At 43.1% G+C, this 25,375-nt stretch overlaps 1 protein-coding gene across 1 annotated transcript in view; it reads left to right on the top strand.

Moving 5' to 3' along the window:
• Positions 1-1,074: 1,074 nt before the first annotated feature.
• POU6F1 (POU class 6 homeobox 1) overlaps positions 1,075-25,375 on the top strand; it is a 45,264-nt gene continuing 20,963 nt past the window's right edge. Inside the window, exons 1-4 of the mRNA XM_060252690.1 lie at positions 1,075-1,462; positions 17,063-17,188; positions 18,526-18,736; positions 23,308-23,429. Coding sequence (XP_060108673.1) covers positions 17,135-17,188; positions 18,526-18,736; positions 23,308-23,429 — 387 coding nt within the window. The 5' untranslated portion in view covers positions 1,075-1,462; positions 17,063-17,134. The remainder of the gene's footprint in view (positions 1,463-17,062; positions 17,189-18,525; positions 18,737-23,307; positions 23,430-25,375) is intronic.

Here is a 25,375-nt window from a genome sequence, read left to right as displayed (position 1 = left end):
CAATGGGGTGGGATATCTGGTAACTTGCATTTTTCCGTCTTCAGAGTGAAAGTCACCCTGATTTTTTCCAGTCCTCTTGCCCCAAAGAAACACTCACAGCCTGGACCTGTGGACAATGTTCCCTTTAAGCTGCAGAGTCTTGTGAGCAAAAATTCTACTTTGTGAGCTACTGGCATTAAAGTTGTGAGCTACTGCATAAATTAGTGTGCTCTGGGGCCATCCTTCCTGAACTAAGACAAAAATATGTGAGCTGGAGGCTAAAAATCTGTGAGCTAGCTCACGCTAACTCAGCATAGAGGGAACACTGCCCGTGAAGTAAATCTCACGATGGGGATGCTTACTCACAAGTAAGCGCACTCAGGACTCCAGCCTCAGTTCCTCAAGTAATAGTCTGGGCGCTGCTCCTTAGTTCAGTCAGCTAGTTAAACCCTTTGCCTTTATCTCAAACTGTCTCCAAAGCATTTTGTAAGACAGACAAGGACACACGAAACCTGCTTTTCAGAGCTCTTTCTAATCCCCACACCATACGTCTTTCTGCTTTGGTTCCGTTTGCAAGGGGGAAAGACCAGAACACACAACAACCACTTCAACAGTCAAGTAGCACCTTTAAGACCAACAAAGTTTTTATTCAGAAAGAATGTAAGCTTTCCTGTGCTCTAAGCACACTTCATCAGACAATAGGATGGAATGGCAAGCAGTCCTAAATATAGAGAAAGTGGGCAGTGAATCAGCATGCCAAAATCATGGAAATGTCCCGTAGCAGATGAAGAGATTTAAAAATGCTAAGGGATATTTCCATGATTTTTGCATGCTGATTCACTGCCCACTTTCTCTGTATTCAGGACTGCTTGTCATTCCATCCTACTGTCTGACGAAGAAAGTCTACATTCTGAATAAAAGTTTTGTTGATCTTAACTGTGTTTTGTTCTATAGCATCAGTCCAACACGGCTGCCCACCTGGATCTAACAACCCACTTCAGACTTCCTTGCATTTCGGTCGGTGGGGGAGAGGGGCGGGGTTTAGAAGCTGTGGCGAGGGCGGGGCCAGCGTCTTTCTCCGCTCCCCCTAGCGGCGGGCCGTGGGCTCTGCAGGCTGCGGCAAAGGCCTTTGCATAAATTATGCTCATGACGCAGTAGCTAAAATATCCCGGGTCTCCAAATCTGCCCCCCGCGTTCTGTGTCTCCCCCCCCCCCAAGCGGGGCAGGGGCTCGGGTGGCTGCAACTGGGGGAGGATGCCTGGTGCAAAAGCCCGCGGGCTGCGGTTGCAGAAGGGGTAGAGCCCAGCTGGGCCGGGGGGGCCCTTTCTCTCCCCCCCCCCGCTTTTGTGCGTGCGGCAACCTTCGCTCCTGCTGCTGTGAGATGAATTTTTAATTATTCCCAGGGAAAAAAAAGGCAAAAGAGCGGCTCGGAGGAGCCCCGGCCGGGGCAGGGGGCGAGCGGGTCCCCGCTGGTGGCGGAGCGGTGAGTTGGGGGGTGCGGCGGGGCCGGTGTGGCGTGGGCCGGGGGGGCGGGGGGGACCCGGTGCGGTGAATATGCAATGGTCTTAATTAGCATAATTTATATATTTATGATAAAGAGAGGGGAAAACCGGGGCTGGAGCGCCCGAGAGCCGTGGAGACGGGCTGGACGGTCACAGCCGTGGCTGGAGGATGCAGAAATGTCTGGGGACGGCGCCTGATCTGGGGGGGGCAGGGGGAGTTGGAGGGCTGGAGAGGCGGGGGAAGGCGGCTGCAAAGGATGGCGAGGGAACGGGGCCGAAGGAAGGGATGTTAGGGGGAGAGGGTGGCAGGGCGGGAATGATCGGGGACCCCCTGCCCCTTAAAAAGGAAGGGGTTGGGGTGGTTAGAAAATGGGGGTTCGGGTTGGTGTTGGCGGGCGGAGAAGGGACGTGGGGGGGGGGATTGTCCTGGGGAAGAGGCTGAGCGAAAGAGGCAGAGAAGGGGCGAAGGAGCAAGCGGGTGGGAGACGCTGGAGGGCGCCCCGGGGAAAGGGGGGTGTTTATTCAGGAGCAGATGGGTCTGGGAGTGGGAGGGAAATAATATATGGGGGTGCTATCGATCTTGGGGGGGGTCCCCTTGCGAGTTTGGGGGGGAGCGGAACCGGGGCGACTTGTGGGCGAGGGAAACATCGAGATTTTTTCCCCAGAGAAACAGTTTATTGAGGTATTTGATCCATATAACTCAAACAGTACATAACATAGCATATGTAGCATGCATCAATACATTAAATGCTTCTTTTTCCTTTTTATTTCCCTCCCCCTCTCAGAATGACCAGTAATAATAGCTTATTTTATATCTGTAACCATAAGCACACCTTTTGGACTTTAACCAATATATCATTATTGTCCCCCCCCCCTTTCTTTTACCCATCTTAATATACTCAAACTACCTCTTCTTAATGTCCACAATCTTATCCTCACCTAGCTTTTTCTGTTTTAATATCGTTAATATGTCTGACTGTACATCGAGAAGATGTGAGCTGAGGGGAGCAACCTGAGAGGATTTATTTATATTTTTAAATTGACATAAAATGAGATCTGGTGAGGGGAGGGCACTGAAGAAATTGTTGGAAGTAACTGGAAATGGAGCCCTGGGTTTGGAAGCCGTGGGGCGTAAGGGTGGATGAGAGGGTGAGGGGGAATCTAGGGAAGAAGCAGCCCCAAGTGGGTCAAAGAAATTTGAGGTGGAAGCTGAGAGGGAAGTCATTACGAAGCCCTAGTGTAGATGCTGACCAGATCACTGGGGGCGGCAGCGATGAATTTGGGGGGCTGTTTGTGGAGAAGTGGCCAGACAGTTTGGCTAGTAGAGGGCTGAGAGAGAAAATAAAACTTGGAGCAGCGGTACTGACAGATAGGTAGTCATGATATTTTGCTGTCACAGACTCAAACAGTGGCAACTTGAAAAAAGGAATAACGATTATACCAGCCTTTTGTTTTTAATGTCTTTCTGTCCCTGGACACATACCTTTCTGCTGTGAGTACAGCAGCATTGACCTAATAGATATACACTTCACTATATCTCATGAAGTGCATTGTCATTCATTAACACTTATAGTGGGATACATCTTGAGTCTTTAAAAGTGCCACTGGAATCCTTTTTTTATTTTGGGGTGAGGGGAGAACCCAGATAGGAGGCCTTGCCCAACACTATTAAGAAACCAGTTGGGCTTAATCTGAGCCGGAGCTGAGTCCTTCAGTTTTGGGGTTTCACTCAGGTAGCCCGCATTATTCTTGTGACAGCAAAACTATTCCTTTGGCACATTAAAGGCTGTGAAATGTAATGTAGCATAAGCTTTTGTGGACTAGAGCCCACTTAGCTGCATGAAGTCTGACCTCAATTTGCAGATAAATATGCATGGTTATAAGGGGAGGGAATCGTAAACAGGCCATGAAATGCAAGAGGCATAGGCTAACATTTCATGCATGAAGTGTTTTCTGTTGGTGTATGCACAGACACATGCAATGCAAAGAGTAGCAGCACTGACTAAATTATAAACAGGAATCTGAGGGCATAACTCACTACTGAGTAACTGCTGCTAAAACTCCCATCAGGGATTAGGGAATGGGGATTCTCGATCAGTGGGCATGAATTTCAGGACAGCTTGCCCTCAGGAGCCTGCTTTAAAACATAATTTTAAATAACTTATCCTCAGGCTGTTCATAGTAAAGTTTAGTTCTCACTGAGGAATGTTCCTCTATAAAACAGTTATCCTCCACATACAAGATGTTAGAGAAGAGGAGTCTAACCTTCTACCTGATGTGCTAACTCTGTTTGAGGAAATGTCTTAAATACATAAACGGTTGAGTGAGACAGTGGCTGTCCTGGAGCTTTTTGTCTCAGATTGCTTCATATTTTTCACTTGAAAATATTTTCCATCTAGGACAAAGTGTGAACACTGGTGTCCAGGTCGAGAGGGGTTTTTTGTTTGCCTAAAGTGTATGAATCAGGAAGGGGTCAAGGAGCATGAGCTTCATATCTCTATATTTTGATTATTTATTGAATATTTGTTTTAGGGATGATTGTCCCTTTTTATGTAAGACACTTTGGAATTTTTTTTTTAAAGGGAATATAAATCTTTTAAGTGAAATAAATGTGGCTGGGGTTTTCTCTCTGGAATTTAACTACCCTCTGTACTCATGAAAAAAGCTGTAAAACAATGTCCAAGACTGCTGGGGAAAGATAACTGGAGAGTCATTGCAATTCCAAGTGTTTATTTATTACAGATTTATTTAAAAAGCTCAAGGGAGTGTTCCTATTTCAACCTATAACACTACAGTGCTATGAGGCGAGTCAGGCTGAGAGTGAATGACTGGTCCGAAGTCTCTCAGTGAACTTACATGGCTGAGTGGAGATTTGAACTCGGGAGCTTCTGTAATAGTCTGACACTCTGTTTTGACACGACTCTGCTCAATGGACCAATGCTGACAATATAAGGCAGCTCCTCTGTCCTGTATATAGCTGAGGATGGGCAAATCCATTGTTTTACAGTTGAAAAGCAGTTCCTATTCTGGATGTTGGTATCTTTTCGGAACTATTCATATAACCACTTTGTGGGTTCAGTGTAATCTATGAAACCTTGTAATTGTGTAAGAGGCAAAATTGCTTACCATGAAATAATGAGAGACAAAATCAGAGCTGGAGCTTCTAACTGTTTAATGCATTAAGTAGGGAGCCTTGCATAGAAGGAGCTCCCCGAACTGTGGCATTCAGTGACCATTCTCAAAAGCCCTACCCCCGATTGATGTTATATCCTGTCCTTTTGCTCATTGGCTGAAGCTAATTGGACTTACGCTCTTTCTGGTCCGCCTACCATTCCCTCCCTCATCATGAACTCCCAAGCATATGTTCCCCACCTTTGCATGCAACGTATGTTCATAACTTTTAGAATATGCCTCCCAGAGGAAGGTCTGTTAATATGCTAACTAGTTCTCTTTCCTCATTTTTCCTCCTTATATTTTCATTATCTCTAGCAGAGGTCAGACAGTTTCCCTTTTTCCTTTATCAGAGGCCTGTCCTTGTCCAAGTTGCCTGTTTCTGTAGCTTAGCTTTGCGGTTAAGCCAAACATTGCCTCTTTAGCAAATATCTGCACCAGCGAGCAACATAAATCTTTTAAGAAGTCTACTGTTGTTTCTCTATAATTTTTACCAACTCTGTCTTCTAAAAAGCTCAGAAAGAAATATAATTTTTAACCTGCTGAAGAGTGCTCTCCTAACAAAACACCTTATCTCTTCTTCTCCCACAACTGCACTATACTCCATTGCTTTTAGCTATGTCTGGCAGCTTTGTGGTTGCTTCCCTGCTCGCCATGGCACCTCCTGTTGGAATTTTGGTGCCCAAGTGTCATAGGCATTTCAGCTGTGGAAGGTTTTCCCAGTAACATATAAAGAGATGTCTTGCAACCTATGTATTTTTGTACCTAGCTGGTCCAGAGCTGCTGATTTCTGCTTCCAGTAGCAGCAGTGGAACTTTTGCATCCTTTTTAGTGTGTTATTCCCAGAGGAAGAGTGCAGTATTAAAGAGAGGGACAATTATTCCCTGATTCATTGGTCTTTCCTACCTGCTGCTGTTCCTTTTGTGGTGCTGAGAGGCACTGATTCTTTCTTGGGCTGGATACATAAGTTGCTATCTGCATATGCTATGAAGAGAACAGTTGGACAGGATTGTATCAAGCCTAAATTATGTCCTGTCTCCTAGACATAGAATTGCCACTAAAATCAATTATTTTTAATGGGAATTAACTTTTAACAGGTTGTTGTTTTAAGGAAAAAAGTTCACAAGGCTAAAATTCAGCATGTTCATTCCCTGATTGCTTTTCATCTGCAAATGAAATGAGTTTTGTGGGTAATTTTGTCTGTGGTTGAAAAAGATACATATACAGAAGACTATAAAATACTTCATGCATTCATTTCACTAACATTTTGTTCAGACTCCCATATTTATATGGGAGGAAATCCAGGATTGCAGAATATAATATCGTAGATTGCACTTTTTCTATTTGTATTATTTATTTAAAATATTAACTACTTTTCTGAATTTCAAGAATTCATGGTGATTTACAATGTAAACAGTAGCAAAGCAATAAAATACATAAAAATTCTTAGTTTAAAATGATGTAAAATTGCGTGTAAGTGGAAAAACTTCTGTAGCCTGGTGTATGAATAAATTCCACTGCTTTAACGTTGTATTGTGCTGAAAGCTTTCTCTTTCTTTGCCTGGCTTGTCCTCAAGGATCAAGAAACAGCTTTTCTCTCCCCAGTTTTAAGATAATTTTTCAACAGAACTGTAGAAAAATTGTTGGGCCTAAAATAATCAGAACAAAACAGACAGTTTCTCTTCAAATCACTATCACTATGGCTAACCAAATCACCTTGTTCATGTATTCAGGCCAGCTTTCTCCCCTTCATTGGATACTAAACTTGGGTCAAGGTAGTGCATGGAGTCTCTGGCCTTCCGAGGACAAAAGGCAGAGACTGAAGGGGTGGGGGAAGAGTTGCACTTACTTCAGTTACACTGTGTAGGAGTGAACTGGCAGTCTCATCTTAGCACCTGAAAGAAATTACCTGAGAAAATGCCTTAAACCCCCCAAAAAGATGGCACTCAGATGTGACCAGATTAGAGTTTAGAATTACATCAGTATACCTGTTGTCTTCATATTCTCAGTTACAAGGCACAGAACTGAGAACAGAAATCTTCCTTGAAATATGCAGCGCTTTTTTTAAAAACAGGAACGCACCGGAATGCAGTTCCAGCTGGCTTGGTGCCAGGGGGTGTGGCCTAATATGTCATTGAGTTCCTGCTGAACTTTTTCTACAAAAAATGCCCTGTGAAACAATGGTGATGTCAGGGGGTGTGGCCTAATATGGAAATGAGTTCATGCTGGACTTTTTCTACAGAAAAAGCCGTGGAAATATGTATGCATGTGGCAGCCCTTCTGGATGCTCTTATGTCTTGAAAGCCCCCCCACCCCGGTAAGCAGCCTAGATCAACTTTACTTGTTGGATTCTCCATTTGATCTCAAGATTGCTTGCTCTGTCTTTTCTCCCTTTTCTTACTCTTCAGTTCAGGTGGGCAACTTGATCATATTTTTGGTGCTTGGCATGACTCTGTAGACTAGACCTAGTCATCGCCCCCAAACACCTTGATATGGTTTCCCTTTAATAAACCTCACATCTGATTTTAATTCCATTTGGGCTTTTGATAATAGTCCTCCCCTCCCTCAAGCCTTGTGGTAGCACTTGGGCTCCAAAGTCAAAAATAATTATTGCTGGTTTGTGGAGTCATTGGTTTGAGTTGATGTGCTTAGGGTCACTGGAACACTCGTAAGAGATGTGAAATGCTGTGGAAGAGTGTTGCTTTCTGCAGATTGGGTTTCTGAAGCAATTTCCATGAACCTGGGCTCTCTGTTCAAGATGTAAGACTATTTCACATAGGTGCACACACAGAGAACATGTGTGCCTGCCCACACAAATGCATTCTGTGACTGCCTCTTTGAAGCTCTCTTGTGGAGTAGTTGTCTCTTGGGAAGGAGGAAGAATCAGTCAAGACACTTGAGATTTTATTTCTGTGCTTTCCAGTATTGGTAAAAAAACAGGACAGATAACTAGATGTTCTTTTTATTTAGATCTTCTTGTGTAATGGAAATAATGGACTCTGACTTGATACCAGATAAAATTCTGCAGCAATTGCATGATTATGGCAGTTCCACGATCATGGCTCAACATTCCCAGGGAGGTGTGCCTGGCCCCCTCACTTTCAGTCTTTAGGAGGCAGCCAAAGATTATTTTATTTTGGATTGCATTTGATTAAAGCAGTCCTAAATTGTGATTATAAATTTTGGTTTTACGTATTTTTAAGTTCTAATTTATGTATTTTGTTTCAATGGTAAGCTGCCTTGAACTCCCTAAGGAAGAAAGGCATCTAATAAAACCTTGTTGATAAACAAATGGAGATGACAAATGTTATCTTGATGCTGTTGGAAATCCATAGAAGTCTAGAATGTGGCATCTTCTGAGCTAAACATTCTCCTTTTTTCTGTATAACCATAGTCCCTTATATGCTGCTCAGAAAATTGCACAATGATCATTTATGGGTGTTTTTTTTTAAGTGAGCACATCAGGAAACCTCAGTAGGTTTGCAAACGTTGAGCAAATGTGAGACATATTTTTAAATGCACAAGCGAAGGGCTCAGAAAATTTCTATCTTATTGTGCCATGGATTAACTAGAACAGGGGTAGGGAACGTTGGCTCTTCAGGTGTTTTTTTGCCTGCAACTCCTATCAGCCCCAGCCATTGGCCATGCTGGCTGGGGCTGATGGGAGTTGTAGGCAAAAAACATCTGGAGAGCCAACATTCCCTACCCCTGAACTAGAACATGCAGCATGTTCTTAAAAAAATGTTTTCTTCCTTTGAGTCCAGTGGCACCTACTTTTAAGACCAACAAAACTTTATTTCAAAGTATGAGCTTTCCTGTGCACACACTTCCTCCGATACAATGAAATGGACCCACTAGTCCAGTGCTGTTAAACATGCAGCCTAGGGGCCGAATCAGGCCCCTGGAGGGCTCCTATGAGTCCCCCCAGCAACTGGCTGTCATCTGCTTCCTTCTTCCTCTCTTGCTTCTTTCTGCGTCAGCTTGCTTTGCCAGGCTTGCCCAATCACACAGGAGTTACAGAGAGAAGCCTCTATTTTCTCCATTGGCTGAGGCTCCTCTCTTGGGAAGGAGGGGGAGGAAGAGCTTGCTTTGCCAGGCTCTTTTAGTTGCACAGCAGAGCTACTAAGCCAAGACTCTCTTCCTTCTATTGGCTGAGGCTCCTCCCCATCCTGGTCCCCTGGGAAAGGAAGGAAAGAGCCAGAGCTTCCTTTGCCCAGTTCCCTCATGGGAGAAATACAAAGAAAGCACCTTTAAGACCAACAAGTGCTAATGTTTTAAGCATGCTTTACTTTAAAAAAAATCTTTGTGTCATTTATAAAGTTTATATCTCTGGTACCTGGGATTACATTTTATGACACACATGGCAGCCTGACAAGGTTTTATTTATGTGAGATTTGACCCTCATAACAAATGAGTTTGACACCCCTGTACTAGTCCATACATATAGGCAGAAGTTGAGCAAGTAAATTAGCATACAACATAATGAAGGTATTTATCAGAATTAGGAATAACAAGCTTGGTTTATATGGTTCCTGTTTAACAAAATGAAGATGTTTTAACAGATGCAAAAACCAAACAGAGATAACAAATTAAGTCCACAGGATCATCATTTGTTTGGATTCAGTTTGGTGGGAAAACAAAGGCAAATATATGTATGCCAAACGTGGAGGCTGAGAAACCTGTAGGAGAATACTTCAGCCCTTCAGGACATTCAGTGGGTGACTTAAAAATAGCTGTTTTATTACAAAGGAGCTTCAAGAACAGTCTGGAAAGGGAAATTGCTAAATTACAAATTATTACAACACTTGGAACACCATCCCCCTGACTTACCAAGGATATTGGTTTCTTATCTCACTATGTATGCTAAACTAATTCTGTCCATTCATATGTATTCTCACCAAGAAGGGCTATACATCCTCTTCGTTTTAGTGTATTTCTTATTAATTTAGTATATTGGAATAGCAATTGTAATGTAATACAGTGAATACTGGAATATATTCCTCTTACAGAGGAGACATAACATTGCTCAACCATTCACCCCACCTCCTGTTTGTTACCTCATGCTTGAGAGGAGACAAATGTAGTGTAACAACAGGGTCTCAGTTATTTGATCTTAGTATTCTACAGTTAATAAGGGTACATGTTCCGATTGTTGTTCCAAGCATTGTAATAACTTGTAATTCAGCAGTTTCCCTTTCCAGACTGTTCTTGAAGTGGTTTTTGCATCTGTTAAAATATCATTATGTTAAATGGTAGCCATATAAACTAAGCTCATTATTCCTGACACACAGAGGGGGGGAAATATTGAATGAAAAACAACATTTTTGAAAAGATAAGGGATTTAAAATACTTTGAATTTGACATCAGGAATGAATTGGGTTTGGTGACTTTTCTTACTTGGCCCATTGTACTGCTACAAGTACAAGAATATCTTCATTAATGCAGTTTTGTAGGGAGTGAAGGTGTGAGAGAGTATACAACACTGACCTTGTGTTTTCTTTGCAAACATAGAATGTTCTTCCGTTGGCATATACATTTCCCAAGATTCTCTGGAAGCTAAATGAAGTACTCCAGGTTCCTCGCTTCCAAGCTGTCTGCCAAAGCGTGGGTCCTGTTTAGTGAATTTGTTTTGTTTTAGGAATAGACTAATGGTACAGCCAAAGCATTTCGGGCTGATGACAGCTTCTTCTAGGCTGTACTGTGTGTGTGTGTGTGTCCCCCCCCACACCCCCAGCAGCTTTAAACAAATGCAGTGGTGTCTGTCCTTATGTTTGTAAATGTGTTTCCACAGAATCAGCCAACAAAGACCTTTGTGAGCTGGCCCATCCCTGCATAAACTTTCCAGGAATGAGGATGAATCATTCTGAATAAGATTAGAAACTGAGAATATTGGGGGGTAGCCAGAATGTGATGGAAAAACTTTGTGATAGGAGAACTCACCAGACTTCTCATCTGTTTCAGAGTATTTTTGCAGCCAGCCATAACATTTACACATGATTCTACCTTGGAACTTATATGCATGCATGTGCGCGCGCACACACACACAAATCCAGTAACATTCTAGATTCTAAGCACGAAATGCAGTTTCCACAGTAGTTGCAGAGTATATCTGTGACTGTGATTAATGCAATTTTAGAATAATGTCCCCTTCGAATCTAATAATGTCAGGTCCATGCCTGCCATATATGAAAGTCAAGGGGGAAGAGATTTGGTAGATTTCAGTTGGTAAGTTTCAATAATTAATGGGTAATCTTTTTGGTCTAGAATCCTCTGATTAAATGTTAACACCCTATTAATTAATCAAGTGATTAATGTTGATTAATCATAGTGATTAAAGGTTACTACTAAGGCTTTGTTGGAAGCATTTAGTGGGGATTCTCTTTTCGTTCAGGAGTAGATGTGATGGGGAACAAAACAGATGTATTGTTTAATGGGGTTTTGTTTTGTTTTTTTAAACTTACATTTTATGTATTTTCTTTGGTCGCTTTGAATGGTTTTCTTTATATCATTCCTCTGTGGCTGTAAGGTAGTATATAAATTAGGTAAATAAATAAATATTGAGCACGCAAATTAAATTCCATGCTTCTTTTCAAAGTTTAGAATTTTTACAAAATCCAAACTTGATTTTAAGGCTACCCTTTATAATAAAAAGTACAAAAGTCTGGTGGTTGATTTGTAGGCAATAAATTTGCAAATCTGCCCAATTCAGTACTTACAGTGCATTCTTTTTCTAAATTCAGCGGCATCTATAAGTGGAAAAAAACCTAATAAAATTCATATTGAGAATATAAATGTGTTCCTTTTGTGATTGACAGGAGAAATTGCTTGAGACTTTCCTCTTAGATTTGTTTCAGTTAGCCTCTGGTTCTATCCAGTCTTATATTTTGTGAAACATCATGCTTCTTGCTCACCTTGTAACAGGGTATAGAATAGTAGTGGTGTCACGAACATATAAAACCAAGAATACATCACTGATATAGTTGACCCTCCTGTTGTATCCTTGGTGCTTCTAAATCGAACATCCCCAATGTTTTTGAGGCTGTGGGCACCTTTGGAATTCGGACACAGGGTGGTGGGCACAACTACAAAATGGCTGCCACAGGAGGTGCAGCTGACCAGAAAATGGCTGCCGAAGAAGGCAGAGCCATACACAGAGGAAGCCCATGTGTAGAGACTTGGTGTAATTTTGAAAAATACACAGGGAAAGCAGAATGAGAAGGAATTAAACTGAAACGGTGAAGGCAGCTGCAGCTGAAAAAAAGTCGCCTTAATCTGCCCAGCCAATCAGAACTCCAGTGATCAATCCAGAGCCCTGCTGGGCAAGAATCCGATGTGACTCCATCCACTTCCTAAAAACATTTTGGGAGCACCAGGAAAGGTGATGGTGGGCGCCATGGCACCTGGGGGAATACTAGCTGCGTGAACTGCACTGGCTGCCAGTTACATACCGGGTCCGCTACAAAGTGCTGGTTATCACCTTTAAAGCTCTATATGGCCGAGGACCTGCCTACCTGAGGGACCGTCTCTCCCCATATGAGCCCCAAAGAGCACTGAGGTCAGCAGGGAAAAACATGCTGACCATCCCTGGGCCAAAGGAGGCAAAATTACAGAGTACCCGGGCACGGGCCTTCTCTGTTACAGCCCCGTGCCTCTGGAATCAGCTCCCAGAGGAGGTGCGGGCCCTGCGGAATCTGGACCAATTCCGCAGGGCCTGTAAGACCATTCTTTTCAAGCAGGCCTTTGTAGACCGCTGACAGGATGGCTGTTCAACCCACCAAACGATTTATCTAGTGATCTCTGTCATTATATAAATGCACAGAATAACATCAGGAATATCACCGCCGCTGTTAAATTATGGAATGGCTTAGACAACCGGAACTGGTTTTAGATATTGTTGTTTTAAATTATTGTTCGATTTAAATGCTATTTTAAACTTATTATATATTGTATAATTTTATTGAACTTGTTAGCCGCCCTGAGCCTGCCTAGGCGGGGAGGGCAGGATATAAATAAAATTTATTATTATTATATTATTATAGCTCTAGATCTAGAGATGGTATCTTTTATGAGCTGAAAATGTTTTGTAGTCATGGCAGTTGGATCTGCCTTGTTTCCTTCTCATAGCACTGAGTTAAGTCTGCTTCTCCATAGGAAAGGACAGTGGATGGGTGACATCCACTGCAAAACTGCTAGTCTAAAGCTTTGCCTCAAAGCTTTAAAGAAACATTGAAATGAATCCACAAGGACCTATTCTTTCCAAACAACGTTCTGATGTCCAGTATAACTAGAATGCCTTTTGGGCTTATAGAAGCCTCAGATGGCTGAGAGTATCTGTCTTGTAAGAGATGGTCCCTTTTATCAGTGTCAGAGCTGGCTCCTTCCAAAACAAGGAGAGACAAGATTCTTGAAGCATGTCAAAAACAAAGACTCTGTGGATTCCTATAGACCCAAGGGCCTCTCCCTTTCCGCTGTAGGTAAAATGCCTCCTGAAATGCTGTTCCTGTTTCCAAAGGTGCATTTCAGCCTTCAGTGAAAGATGGGAAGTAAGAAGGATTTCTGTTGGAGCAGAAACTACATTTCTCAAAGATGTGTTCTTCCCATGTGTGAAATTATCTTTTTCCACTGTTTATTCAGGCAATGTAAATGCTAAAACAACACACAAAAACAAGCGACATGAAGCTGTGTTGTACCAAATCAGACCCTTAATCCCTTGTCAAATATTGTCTACTCTGACTGGTGTCAGCTCTCTTAGTCTGAGAGATAGTTGCTGGCCCTGGGTCACCCAGTGAGCTTTCATGGCCGCCTGTGGATTTGAACTCAGGTCTCTCCAGCCCTCGGTGGACACTTTTACTAAGCTGGCTACTGGACAGTGCTGCAGGTCCTGAAGGCTGCCTCAGGCTTTTCCTGTCTGTGAAAAACCACAGGCAGAGGTCTTCCACATCACTTATGTTCACCTATTCCACATGACCTATAATACTTTGCTCACGTGTACACTCAGCTCCACTTTTGTTTCTGGTTAAACAGATTTTACAGGGCTTTTTTTTGTTATTTGAAAGCCTTCCTGACCACAGGCGACAGCCGGTGGGGGGCAGTGCATGTACATTTTAAGAAGCTTTACCTACTGCTCTCAAATAATTGTCAGCTTTCTTCAAAAATGCATGTCTCCAGTCCTAAGAAGCATGTCTGCATATGTACAGGCTCTGGCCTACAGTCCTTTTACAAAAGTTGGTCAGTTCACTTGGGATTTAAAGCAGAGATCTGGGACGCTGGTTCAAACTCTTGACAGTTCTCCCATGACAGCTTCTCTGCCGGGGCTGTGCTGCTCCTTTACCTTGTGCCACATTCAAGGTAAGATTCCCACTGGAATGTTAACTGGGACGGTTATATTTCTGACTCATCGGCACTTGTAATTAAACTTGGTAATTATATTCACAGTGAGGCACGGCGTGTTGTAAATCTTCCCTTTCTCTCTCCCCCCCCCCTTCCTTCTATTATTTTGTGCATTTCATTTCTTTGTCACCATCTGCTGCAAAATGGCTGTTTTTCTTGCAGTGCACACTTAACATTGCCATCTGGGCAAAATTATTTATCCCATTAATTGCAGAAATGTGTGAAGGAGCAATTTTTTTTTTTAAACGCAAATGCTACTACAAACTGGTAGAATGTCTGCTAAATGAGAACCAGCCCACTCCTGAGCCGCAGAACATGCACAGAGCTTGACATTAGGAAATGTCTATTTTAATAGTCTCTCTTGCTAATTGGTCTCTGCACAGCGTCAAAAAATAGCTCTCTGCTTGACTCTGTCCCATAAGGAGGGCCTGAAAAGATCTGAGTCTCTCTCTCTTTTTTTTTTTGCGAATGATAACTATGTTAGTGTGAACACTGTGATACTGTGACTGCTTTTCAGACTTTGACAATTGCTTTTGTGCTTAGGAATGTACTTGAAGATCTAAGAGAGGCTCTTTGCTTTGCTTGGTAGCGGGACCTCTGGATGGAGAGAAACTTCTTGAGGGGACAGGTGTGCTTTCTCTATGTTAGAGGCTTAAACTGGTAGGATAGTGAACATATGAAACTGCCTTATACTGAATCAGACCCTTGGTCCATCAAGTCAGTATTGTCTACTCAGACTGGCAGTGGCTCTCCAGGGTCTCAGCTGAGGTTTTTCACACCTATTTGCCTGGTCATTCCAGTTCTCCCTAGGAGTTGTAGCTTGGGGTGGGGGTGGTGTTCAGAGATTTCTGTGCAAGTTCTTAACACACTCCTCTGAGCACACACACATACACACGTGGTCACAGTTCGCAGTGTCTTGTCTTACATGATGCCTGTGCAGTGATGCACAGCAATTCTGAAGCAAGCAGGAGGTACCTGGCAGGAGTATGTGAATGCAGAGGTAAGTGCTAGAGTTGGCATAGATTTGAGATAGAGGCTAGCATGGTGTAGCAGTTAGAGTATCTGGCTAGGAACTGGGAGACCCAGGTTCGAATCCATACTGTGCCATGGAGTTTCACTGGTTGATTTTGAGTCAGCCACACCCTTTCAGTCAACCTCATAGGGTCGTTGTGATGATAACAGTGGAAGAAGGAGAACAGTATTGTGAATTACTTGGGGGTAAAGAGAGGGCTATATATATCCAAATGAATAACTGGGGAGCAAACGCTGAAGCAAGGCAAGGCATGGGCGCAAACTCTGCAGGCTTTGGACAGCTCCCCAGGTATTTAACTTCTAGCTATTACATTTTTAACCACCCCAAAGAGATCATGGTGGCATAGAACAGGGGTCCCCAGTGTAGTCCCCAGTGGGCACCATGACACCCAACATCTTTTGTAATGCCTGCCAAGTGTTTTTAGAAGGCGGGTGGGAGGAGTAAGGTTGAGCTTTTGCCCAGCAGGGCTTCTGATTGGCCACTGGAGATTCCTTAGGGAGCAGCTGCTACCACAGCCCAAGGATCTTCGAAGTGTGATTGAAGGTAAGCTATATGTGGGCCAAAAAATATTTAGATGATCATTTTAAAAGGCATTGCATTAAGCAGAACTTCTGCCTGGGTTGCTGAAAAGTTACTATTAGAGTTATGTGTAACCTCACTCCCTAAAGGTTTGTGGTTGGCTTCGCATCTTTTGGCAGCCATTTTGTGATTGCACCCACCACCCTGTGTCAGAATTCTAAAAGTGCCCCCAGGGTGAAATAGGTCAGGGACTTCTAGCATAGAAGGTTCTCTACTGCTCCATTTCAGCCCTTGCAGCAACCTCATGAAATGGCTTAAGCTGAGAGAGAGTGACAGGCTGCTGCTGGGTCACCCAGTGAGCTTTCATGGCTGACTGTGGATTTGAACCCAGGTCTCTTCATTCTTTATGGGACAGTCTAACTATACTGACTGTTAGTGCTGCAGGCCCTGAAGGCCATCTCAGGCTTCATCTGTCAGCAAAACGCCTTTCTAAAAGTTTTTTCCAAAGCAATTTCAGTTATTTGGAGGTCAGAAGAAACTCAGCGCCTGTGACACTGGGTGATAGTTCTGTCCAAAGTGAGGTTACCCAGGTTCTGACTTTTCCCTGCTGCTTGCAGCTTCTGACGCTTTCAGCGGTTGGGATGTGTGGTCCCCTATGTAGCTGTGTAAACAAGAGCATTTTCCTGCATGTACCAAGTAGATTTGAATGTTGTTCAGGCAAGCTGGCTAAGTGCACAGAAACACACCTTATTAAAAATGCATTAGGTTCCTATAAAGGCAATTACCTTTCTGAGAGGCAGTCGGGGGCCAGTCCGTGACCCAGTGAAAAACTTCTGAGAAAAGAAACCCTACTCAGTGCTGTGGACAAGTTTGTCTGTGGCCCCCCACTGCCCCCTTTTTTGGGTTTGTTTTTGTTTTAATGATGAGGAAAGGTTTTTCAGAGTTGAGAGCTTGACAGTAAAACACGGATGATAGTGAAAGGGAAACTGACTTTTGGCGGGCAGGGGTGGGATCCCAGATGGAAAGATGTTTCTCTCTAAAGCATGGAGAACTGATCTACTTCTGTCTGCTCTGTCCATGAGCATAGGTAACAGGTTTCCTGGGGAATCCCAAATTTTCTACTTCAGGATGAATAGCTCTGAAGGTACAGAGGATTCTTGGATATATTCCCAGTTCTTTGGGAGCAGGAATGCCCACACCACAATAGGAGAACAAAAAAAGAGACCATTCTCAAGATGCCCTGTAGGGACCAAAATATTATTGAGCAGGGCAAGTTGGGGAAGTGACTACTGGTAATGGAACAGGAGGGTAAGGTGAAGCTTAAGGGGGGGAGGGTTCAAGGTAGGTTTTGTTAAGGAAGCAGCAGGTATTGAGGAACCCATAACATATGAAAAAATAAATGCTAAAATAACGTCTGGTTCATATCCTTGTCTCTTGGAACTGAGTTGAGTTTCTGCTTTCCTAACAGGTGCCTCCACAACCTTAGCTTCTGTTGTCTCTGCAATATGTGACCCTTCATACCTCCTTCCAGCAACCAATCATGGATGCAGAAACGGTTCCCCCACAAGAAGCACCCCTCACAGTTAATGAGCAGGTATGTGTCTGACATGCAGTGGTGGTGGTTGTGGTGATTATTAATTAATTCATATAGCTATACACTGCCTTTCCCTGGTGACCCATGGTCCAATATTAAAAAGAAAATATAGTGAAACCCCATTGGCTCCCTTCCTGCAGGAACTACCTGCATCTGCAAGTCCATTAAAAGTGCTTGTAAATAGAATGGCTTTACAGGGCCTCCTAAAAACTTCTACAGATGGTGCCCTCTCTCACTGCTTCAGGGATGCCTGTTCCACAGGGTGAGATGGTACTGCCTTTGATAGCTGCCATACCAAAGGAATGGGCAAGCCACCTAAGTGGTATGGGTGGTATAGTGGATTCTTGGGCAGGAATTCTCAAAAGCACCCACCACCAGGAACTGTAGTTGTGGCCTCCAAGGTACCAGTTTGTTCTGCTGATGACCAGTGTCCATGTTGCATGTTGACTGTTCTCCCAACTTCTTCATTATATTTGCTTTTTTTACTGAAAGGTGAGCAGAGTGGGGGCCTGGGGGGGGGGCTGCCAACATGTACAGAGTGGCAATAGGATGAGTTGTGTCTGTGTTAACTCTTCCTTTCTTGCTATTGTCTCATTTCAAAATGAATAACCTGAAGTTGCTGTTTAGTTCTGCATTCCTGTCCAGAGAACTCTGGGAATGGGGGTGTAGGCTTGGCGTGGGAAAATATTATCCAGGAAAGGTTACATTCTCCCCTCTTCCTTCTTATTTCTTTGGCAGCCCCTTCCAGCTGTGTTTCAGTTTTTTAAAAGTTGGGAGATCAGGCATATTGTTGAGGCCTGGAATTCCTGGTCTTAGTTGTTGTTGGTTTTCTTTTTTTCTTTTTTTTTTGGGGGGGGGGCTAGGAGTGTTTCAGAGTTCAGGGTTGTTGCCACCTCCAGACACATGTATAATTATGTCTAATTGTTGGCCCCAAGTTGTGTCTAGACCATTCTGTGGCCATGATGCTTCTTCTGTGACCTCAGCTAAAGATTCAATTAGTTTCATTTTAATTTTATTTACATCATTTACACCCCACCTTTTGCCCACTGGGTTCCCAAAGTGACTTATATCTTTCTCCTCTGCTCCATTTTATCCTCATAACAACCCTTTGAGGCAGGTGTGGTTGAGAGATTGACTGACCCAAGGTCACCTAGCCAGCTTCCATGGCAGAGTGGGGATTTAAACCTGGGTCTCCTAGATCCTAGTATGACACTCTATCCACTACACCACACATTAATAATTGGTGGTTTAAATCACTATTGTTTCTTCTCATCATTCATTGTTTTGGGGATTTGAGTCCATTCATGTCCCTCTTCTGCTTTGCTTTCTCGTTTCAGGTGATTGTGATGTCAGGTCATGAGACAATCAGGGTGCTGGAGGTGGGGGTGGATGCTCCACTCCCTGTAGAGAACACAGGGAAAACTTTGGAAACGACTACAACAGCATCAGTGGGAGGAGAAGCTCCCGTGAGCTGCCTTCCAAAGCCCAGTGAAACAGGGAGGGAAAGAGTGGAACAACCCACAGAGAAGACACAGGCCAATTCGGGTGGTAAGAGGCATTTTCTTTATTTTTGTTTCTTAGCCTATCTTTGTTCTTCAGAGGAAATGTACAAGAAGTAGGTCAGCTTTGGATTGAGCTGTGGTGTCCATTTGCAGGGAGGGAGGTCATATTCCAGGTAACTTTTGTCAGGCCTGATTCAGATGTAGCCATGCTCCTAAGAAAGCAGAAAAACAGGTAGGAGGGAGAAAGTAATTTCAATTGATTTTTAACCTCCTCTCAGCCACACTTTTAGAAATGCTAATAGGTCTAGCTATAGAAACAATGAGATGGGCCAATTCTCCCCCTGCCACACACACACCCAGCTAGATGGATGATATCTAGAAGGGAACAGAGATTTGAAGGCATTAAACACTAGAAAGACTTCAGGAAGAATCTCCTGGAGACTTCAGGAAAAGCTTATTTGACCTAGCCTGACCTGGTCAGTGAGAGGAGAAAGAGAGATGATAATACTCCTGGGAGGGAGGAGGAGGACCTGTTTTGTGCTGATTCTGTCAAGGCAAACAGAACTCTTAACTGAAATCTGCTGACCAGAAAGAGGCTTCAAGGCGATGAAAACCCTGCAGATCAGGGGTGTCAAACATGTGGCCTGAGGATGGAATCAGGCTTCCAGAGGGCTCCTATCAGGCCCACAATCAACTCATTGTCATCTGCTTCTTTCTCTCTCTCCTCCTTCTGCATCACAGCTTGCTTTGCCAGGCTTGCTCAATCGCACAGGAACTACAGAGCAAAGCCCCTATTTTCTCCATTGGCTGACCAGCATATGAAACAACTTATGTACAAAAGCTCACAGTGCGCAGCCATTTCATGTTTTCCCCTGGACGTTAGTTTCAAAGCATTGAACATGAAATTTCTATAATGAATGTCAGTAAATCAAAAGTAGGTTTTCAACTTACAGACATGTACCTGAACAACACCTGAACTCAAGATTGCTACAGCACAGACATTGTTTACAGATTTTATGTTATCAGAAATCGTTAAATAAAAGAAAATATTGCAAGAGTGCTACTCTTTTAAGCATCTTTTATTTTAAGTTTTAGAAAAATCTTTGTGTTTGTGTCCTTTATAAAGTTTATATCTCTGCTATGTAACATTAAACTTTATGACACACATGGCCTGCCCCGACAAGGTCTCATTTTTGTCAGATCAGATCCAGCCCTTGTAACAAATGAGTTTGACATGCCAGATCACATTTGTAACTTTCTAAGTAGCCTTCCTTATATTTAACACTGGCTAGGATGTGTATAGACTAGGAGGAACAGAGGAACTGTGTTTTACCATTTTCTCTGGAATCTCTTGCTCAGTCTGGTGCTGTGCTCAGAGTATGTTTGTGGACATTTTCTTTTTTCATAAATACTTTATAATTTTTCAGAAATAACTTTCATATTGTTCATGTTAGCTTAGTGTGACATTTCTGTTCTTTTCTTTAGATATGTAAGCAGTAGGCATGATAGCTATTTTCTCTGTGCTCTACCTTAATGTGTAGTAAAAAAGCCCTTTCTTGTATAAGGAAGCAGACTGTGATTCAGCATCTTCTCATACATGCCATAGATCACTTGCACACGCTCATATAGTACATAAGACCAACTGAAGTAACTGAGAAATTCTGCCCTTTGCACTTCCTCAGAGGCAACCTGTTCCAGGGTTCCCCAAGGTATTGGTAGTATGCGAGGCTGCATTTTAACCTGTGCTGGTGGCATGACAAAGAGGAACACACTTTACACCCACACACAACAAAGTAAACACACTATAGATCCTACGCTCCACCATGACAGCTTCACTCATCAGAGCAGGGCCTTCTGCGGGTGCCATCCTGCAGATGGGCAAGATCAACAACTGCCTGTACACATGTGTTCTTTGTTGCAGCCCCTACCATATGGAAGGGACTGCCTGGTGGATCAGGAAGGCTCCCCTCCCCCCCCCCCCCTAGTATTCCACAAACTGCACAGAACTGAATTATTCAAAAGGTATTTTAGCACAAAAATATAGAGCTATATTTGTAACCAAACAATTCAGAGAAGCTGGGCAACTTTTCTGTGCCATTTCCTCTTGAGGAACTAGGAGGAACTTGTACTAGACAAGGTTGTCCTCTTTCTCCTCTTATTCTTGATTTATGCTTGGGATCTCTGGCTTGTGCTGTCAGACAAAATAATAATGTTCATGACTTTATATCTCTGATTAAAAATGTATATTTGTTTAAATTTTGTTTATTTATATTCTGGTTGGTTCTACAACCCAAATCCTATTTCATTGTTTATTGAATGTCCCATCCTGTTGATTGCATGGACTTGCTCTGTGTGATCCACCATGAGTCCCAGTGAGAAAGGCACAAATAAATAAGTTAAATAAATAAACATGTAGATATAGTTGTAAAATTAATACTTTGGGAAATTTATGGTGGGGTTCCTTATCACCTTGGGTATCTTTAAAGAGGATACAGCTCCCATTTAATGAAGGAGGTTTGGTTTTCCAATTATTGGGATTGCTTGTACCAATTATTGGGATTGCTTCTCTCAGTTGAAACTCTCCTCCTTTTGGAAGTTTCTTATCTGGTGTCCCTCTTTAAATAGGGTCTATTCATGCTAAAATGGATTCTGTCCCTCCTGCATTTTCTTCAGTTTGAGAATTATGGTGTCATAACAATAATAATTTCACACATTTTCATATGCTAAATTAACACTATAGGCCAATCCAGATTTAAAATTGGGAATAAAACTTTTTTAATGGGAGGCTTAGACAGACGGGGAATTTTTGCTTTGGAGCAATTAATAGCCTGTGACAATGAGCTTTTGTTATTTCTCAGCTGAGATATAGATATGACCTGTCAACTTCTGTTGAATGGCTATATTTACAATTGCAACATCTAAATATGTCCCTGCAGGACTGTTTCAGAATCTCCTTTACTCTTGGGAACTCTCATTGAATCAATGCAGAAAATGCAACCAATAATGTTTGTTTATAAATATTGATGCCAATTAATAAATACAATAAGCAAGTCTCAGAAATGTATGGAATAAGGAGCTAGATGGCCCTATTTTGCCAAAGCAATGAGATACGCCCATAAATTTTATACCTGTTGTTTCTGTGAATCTTAAGCTGTGACTTATTCAGTAAAAAATGTTCAGAATATCCTAGACACCCCAGTGATTTTTTTCTAAAAAGTAAAGTATGAAGTAGAATATCTCTTAAGCAAGTGTTTTAAGCCTGCCCAGTTATTTGGTCGAGGAGGAAGCAATTATTCGCATCAGTTTTGTATTAGAATACTCATTGATTGCTGAAGATGCTTATGTACTTTTAAACGTATTTGCTTGCTGATAATCCACAAAATGGATCCTTCATGCCTTTCCTGTTGCTAAATTATTTATATTACTACATTGGAAAGATAAACGCCCACCTCCAGTAATTCAACAGAATGAGGAATTTACAGCTTCATCAACATTTGGACGTGTGGGATATAGATGAACATTGTGCTTGGACATATTTTTAGATATCTGGAAACCTTTCATAGATGTTTATCTGTACACTGTTGCCATCATTGTTATATTTTGTTATATTTTTTATTCCTTTCTGTTTGGGGTAATTCATTTTATTACAATTAATTTGAAAGATACGTCAAGTATCTTTTAGCATCCCCTCATAGTAATTCTCCCCCCTCCCCCAATGTCAGTTATTTATTGAGGAAGAAACTAGAACTTTACAGTCATGGGATCATGTACCTTTTGGATTGTTTAGACTTCTTTGATACTTGTCTTCTCTGCCTTTTGTCATCCGTTAAGTGTGCAGTGTATGTGAGGTTCTGTTCTTTCTCATTTTCTTTCATGTTTTCCTGTACAGTATTTTAAGTGGGAAGAGGAATCTTAAGTAAAAAAGAAAGCATTGTTTCTTAAAAAAAAAAAAAAGTAATGGAGAACTGTCCCCTAGATTTATACAGAAGAGCTTGAAATCTTTCTCAGGCTGCTCTTCCAGGGGGCACAGAAACAGAGTGAGGTGTGAAATGGGGGTCTGCAGTGTGAGTGGAAAGAATTAGGGAAAGACTTCCCCCCCCCCCCTTCCATTAGTGAAAATTACCACTGGGTTGGACCAAGACTACATTTTCTACCTGCAGAACAGAACTTTCCTGCCTCCTTCTGCAGTCCGTTGATCACAAGGAATGGCTCCTGAAGAATAGGGGAACCTGAGGAACACCATGAGGGGGGTCAAAAGGAGGAATTGGTTGAAATTGAAAATTTGGACTGGAGCCAATCCCGTGAATTTCAGAATGCAAAATGTTTTTCAGCAGAAATGCAAGACTTTTAGGGCCAAATTAGACACTGCATGCATACCTCCATGGCTCCTTTTAAACAGAGGGATGATTGGGCTCAGAGATCTGTTAGTGGTTGGATGGAGGTACAACCTTTTCCTGCCCTCCATTTCCCTACTCCAAACTACCCCTCAGTAGCCTTTTGTCACTGGAAGTGCTTTCAGGCTCTGCCCACTAGTTCTACCTTCAGGTCACTCAGTGGTATTAACTTGGATCAACATTCTATGGCTCAGAGATGAACCCACGTTTCATTCTGTTCAAGGTGAAGTAAAGACATTACCGGAAATAACTCCTGCGCCCGTCCCAGGAGTCATCCCCTTCAGCCAAGTGACAAGCCAGCAAACACAAACTCTCACACCTGTCACAGTGCAAACTGCACCACAGGTAACTACCCTACAGTTTTATGTTGGGTATGTGGGAGGTATCGCATGGGGCAGTGAACACAGGAAATAGTGCATTCAATTTCTGCATTCAGGGTTGGGTAGATAAGTGAGAGTTCAGGGCCATGGGAGAACCAGAGTCGGGCCTCAGATCTGCAGAGAAGCAGAACTGCCAACAGTCCCTTCCTTATTTGAGAATGTTCTGAAACTGGTACTTTGTCTGGTCAGAATGGTGCGGACATTGAATATTCTAGTATTGGGAATACGCCCCTGTTACATGGAGCTTTAGTGTTCTGTAATGAGTTCACATTTTTCAGTTTGTTAATATGTAGAAATCAAATGCACTCTTCCATTGTCATTGGCGGGTATATGTTTCTTAGCACAGGGATAGCGCTCTGGGCACATGCAGTACAACTGTGTTAACCCTTATTAGGATATAAGGCTAAAAAGGAACATTTCCAGGTCCTGCCCTCTTCAGAGCCATGTGCACTATAGGGCCCACTGTGAAATATTTGCTGAGGAGAAGCATCCCTTCCTCTGGGGTCTAAAGTAGCCCCCCAGCTCTGTTCACTGCAAACTGCTGTGGGCAACAGTTATTGTGAATAAATTGTTCAAAGAACAGTAGATCCTCTCCCATCCTCCTCTTCCAGCTTTGGGGGACATAAAAGGAGTTTTTAGGTAGGAATGTTTTGGAGCATGGGGGAAAGAGTTAACCCTCTTCTCTCAGAGCTGTGACCTTGGTTCAGTTCAGGGCCCCCCACATCTGCTGTGAAGCCTGAAGTCAGGAGTCTTCTTGCCTGATGGATAGCTTGACTCTTGGTGTTCCCAGCAGTCCCAGGAACAATCATGGTCTGTGACCAGTAGGCAGACTAGCCCTACACATAGAACTGTGAAAAAGGATGCCCCTCCTTCCATTTGAGCTGGAGAAAATTGAAATTCTCAATTTCTCTGACTCAAATGGGTGGCTGTAGGCAGAGCATTTATGTGGATTCTTTACTCATGGCCAGTACTGGGGAGGGGGCAAACATATTTTTCCCCCAAGCTCTTCTTCTTTGACTCCTCCTCTCCCCACTCCTGTCTCTACTGCTGCTCTTTGTGGGTGTGCTGTTTGCACCTGCTGAGAGAACCAGAATAGCTTTTCTTGTAAATAAGCTTCCAGCCTGCTGCCTGAAGCAGCAAGCTTGGGTGCTTTTTCTGGTGCATAGCTCCACTGGCAGGGAGGTCTCTGGCCTTCTCCTTAAAATGCAGTGTTTCCTCGCCATCATATCAGCTGTGGCCCCTCTCAGGGAGCAAATCCTGTGTTTCTTGCACTGTCTTATCAAAGACTGTGGAGAACATTGCAGGGAAATGATTTCCTGTGATAAGGGAGGATCTTTCCTGCACCACACAAGCAAGCTGGGCACTAATCAATTACTCTACCTGGGATAGGGCACAAACTTCCCTTTGCCCAAGAAAAATGCCAGTGCCAACATAAAACTCGTAGAGCAGAGGTCGCTGACCTTTTTGAGCCTGCAGGCACCTTTAGAATTCTGACACAGCATGGTGGGAGCAGCCACAAAATGGCTGCTGCAGGAGGCAAAGCTAGCTGCAAAATGGCTACCATAGCTTCCCTTCAGTCACACAGTGAAGATGTGCTGGGATGGCAGTGGCTGCCAAAGCAATGTTTTTTAAAATGCACTGCCAATCCAGTGGCCATTCAGAAGCTTTGCTGGTGCAAAGCCCTACTTGCTCCCACCCACTTTCTAAAAACTCTTGGCAGGTGCCAGAAAAGGTGTTGGTGGGTGTCAGTGTGCCAGCGAGCATCATATTGGGGACCCCTGCCATATACGATTGTGCTCTGAAGCAAAGGGTTTGTTGCGCTTGCAGCCTAGCATGATCCTTCAGTGCTGTAGAATGTCCCCGCCTGCTCCCTACTATTGATTTTGCAACCAGCCCCCCCATTGGGCATTT

The sequence above is a fragment of the Heteronotia binoei genome, chromosome 13 (assembly GCF_032191835.1).
Source record: "Heteronotia binoei isolate CCM8104 ecotype False Entrance Well chromosome 13, APGP_CSIRO_Hbin_v1, whole genome shotgun sequence".
Lineage (NCBI taxonomy): Eukaryota > Metazoa > Chordata > Lepidosauria > Squamata > Gekkonidae > Heteronotia > Heteronotia binoei.
Note: the sequence above shows the minus strand (reverse complement) of the source record. Positions and strands in the feature narration are given on the sequence as shown.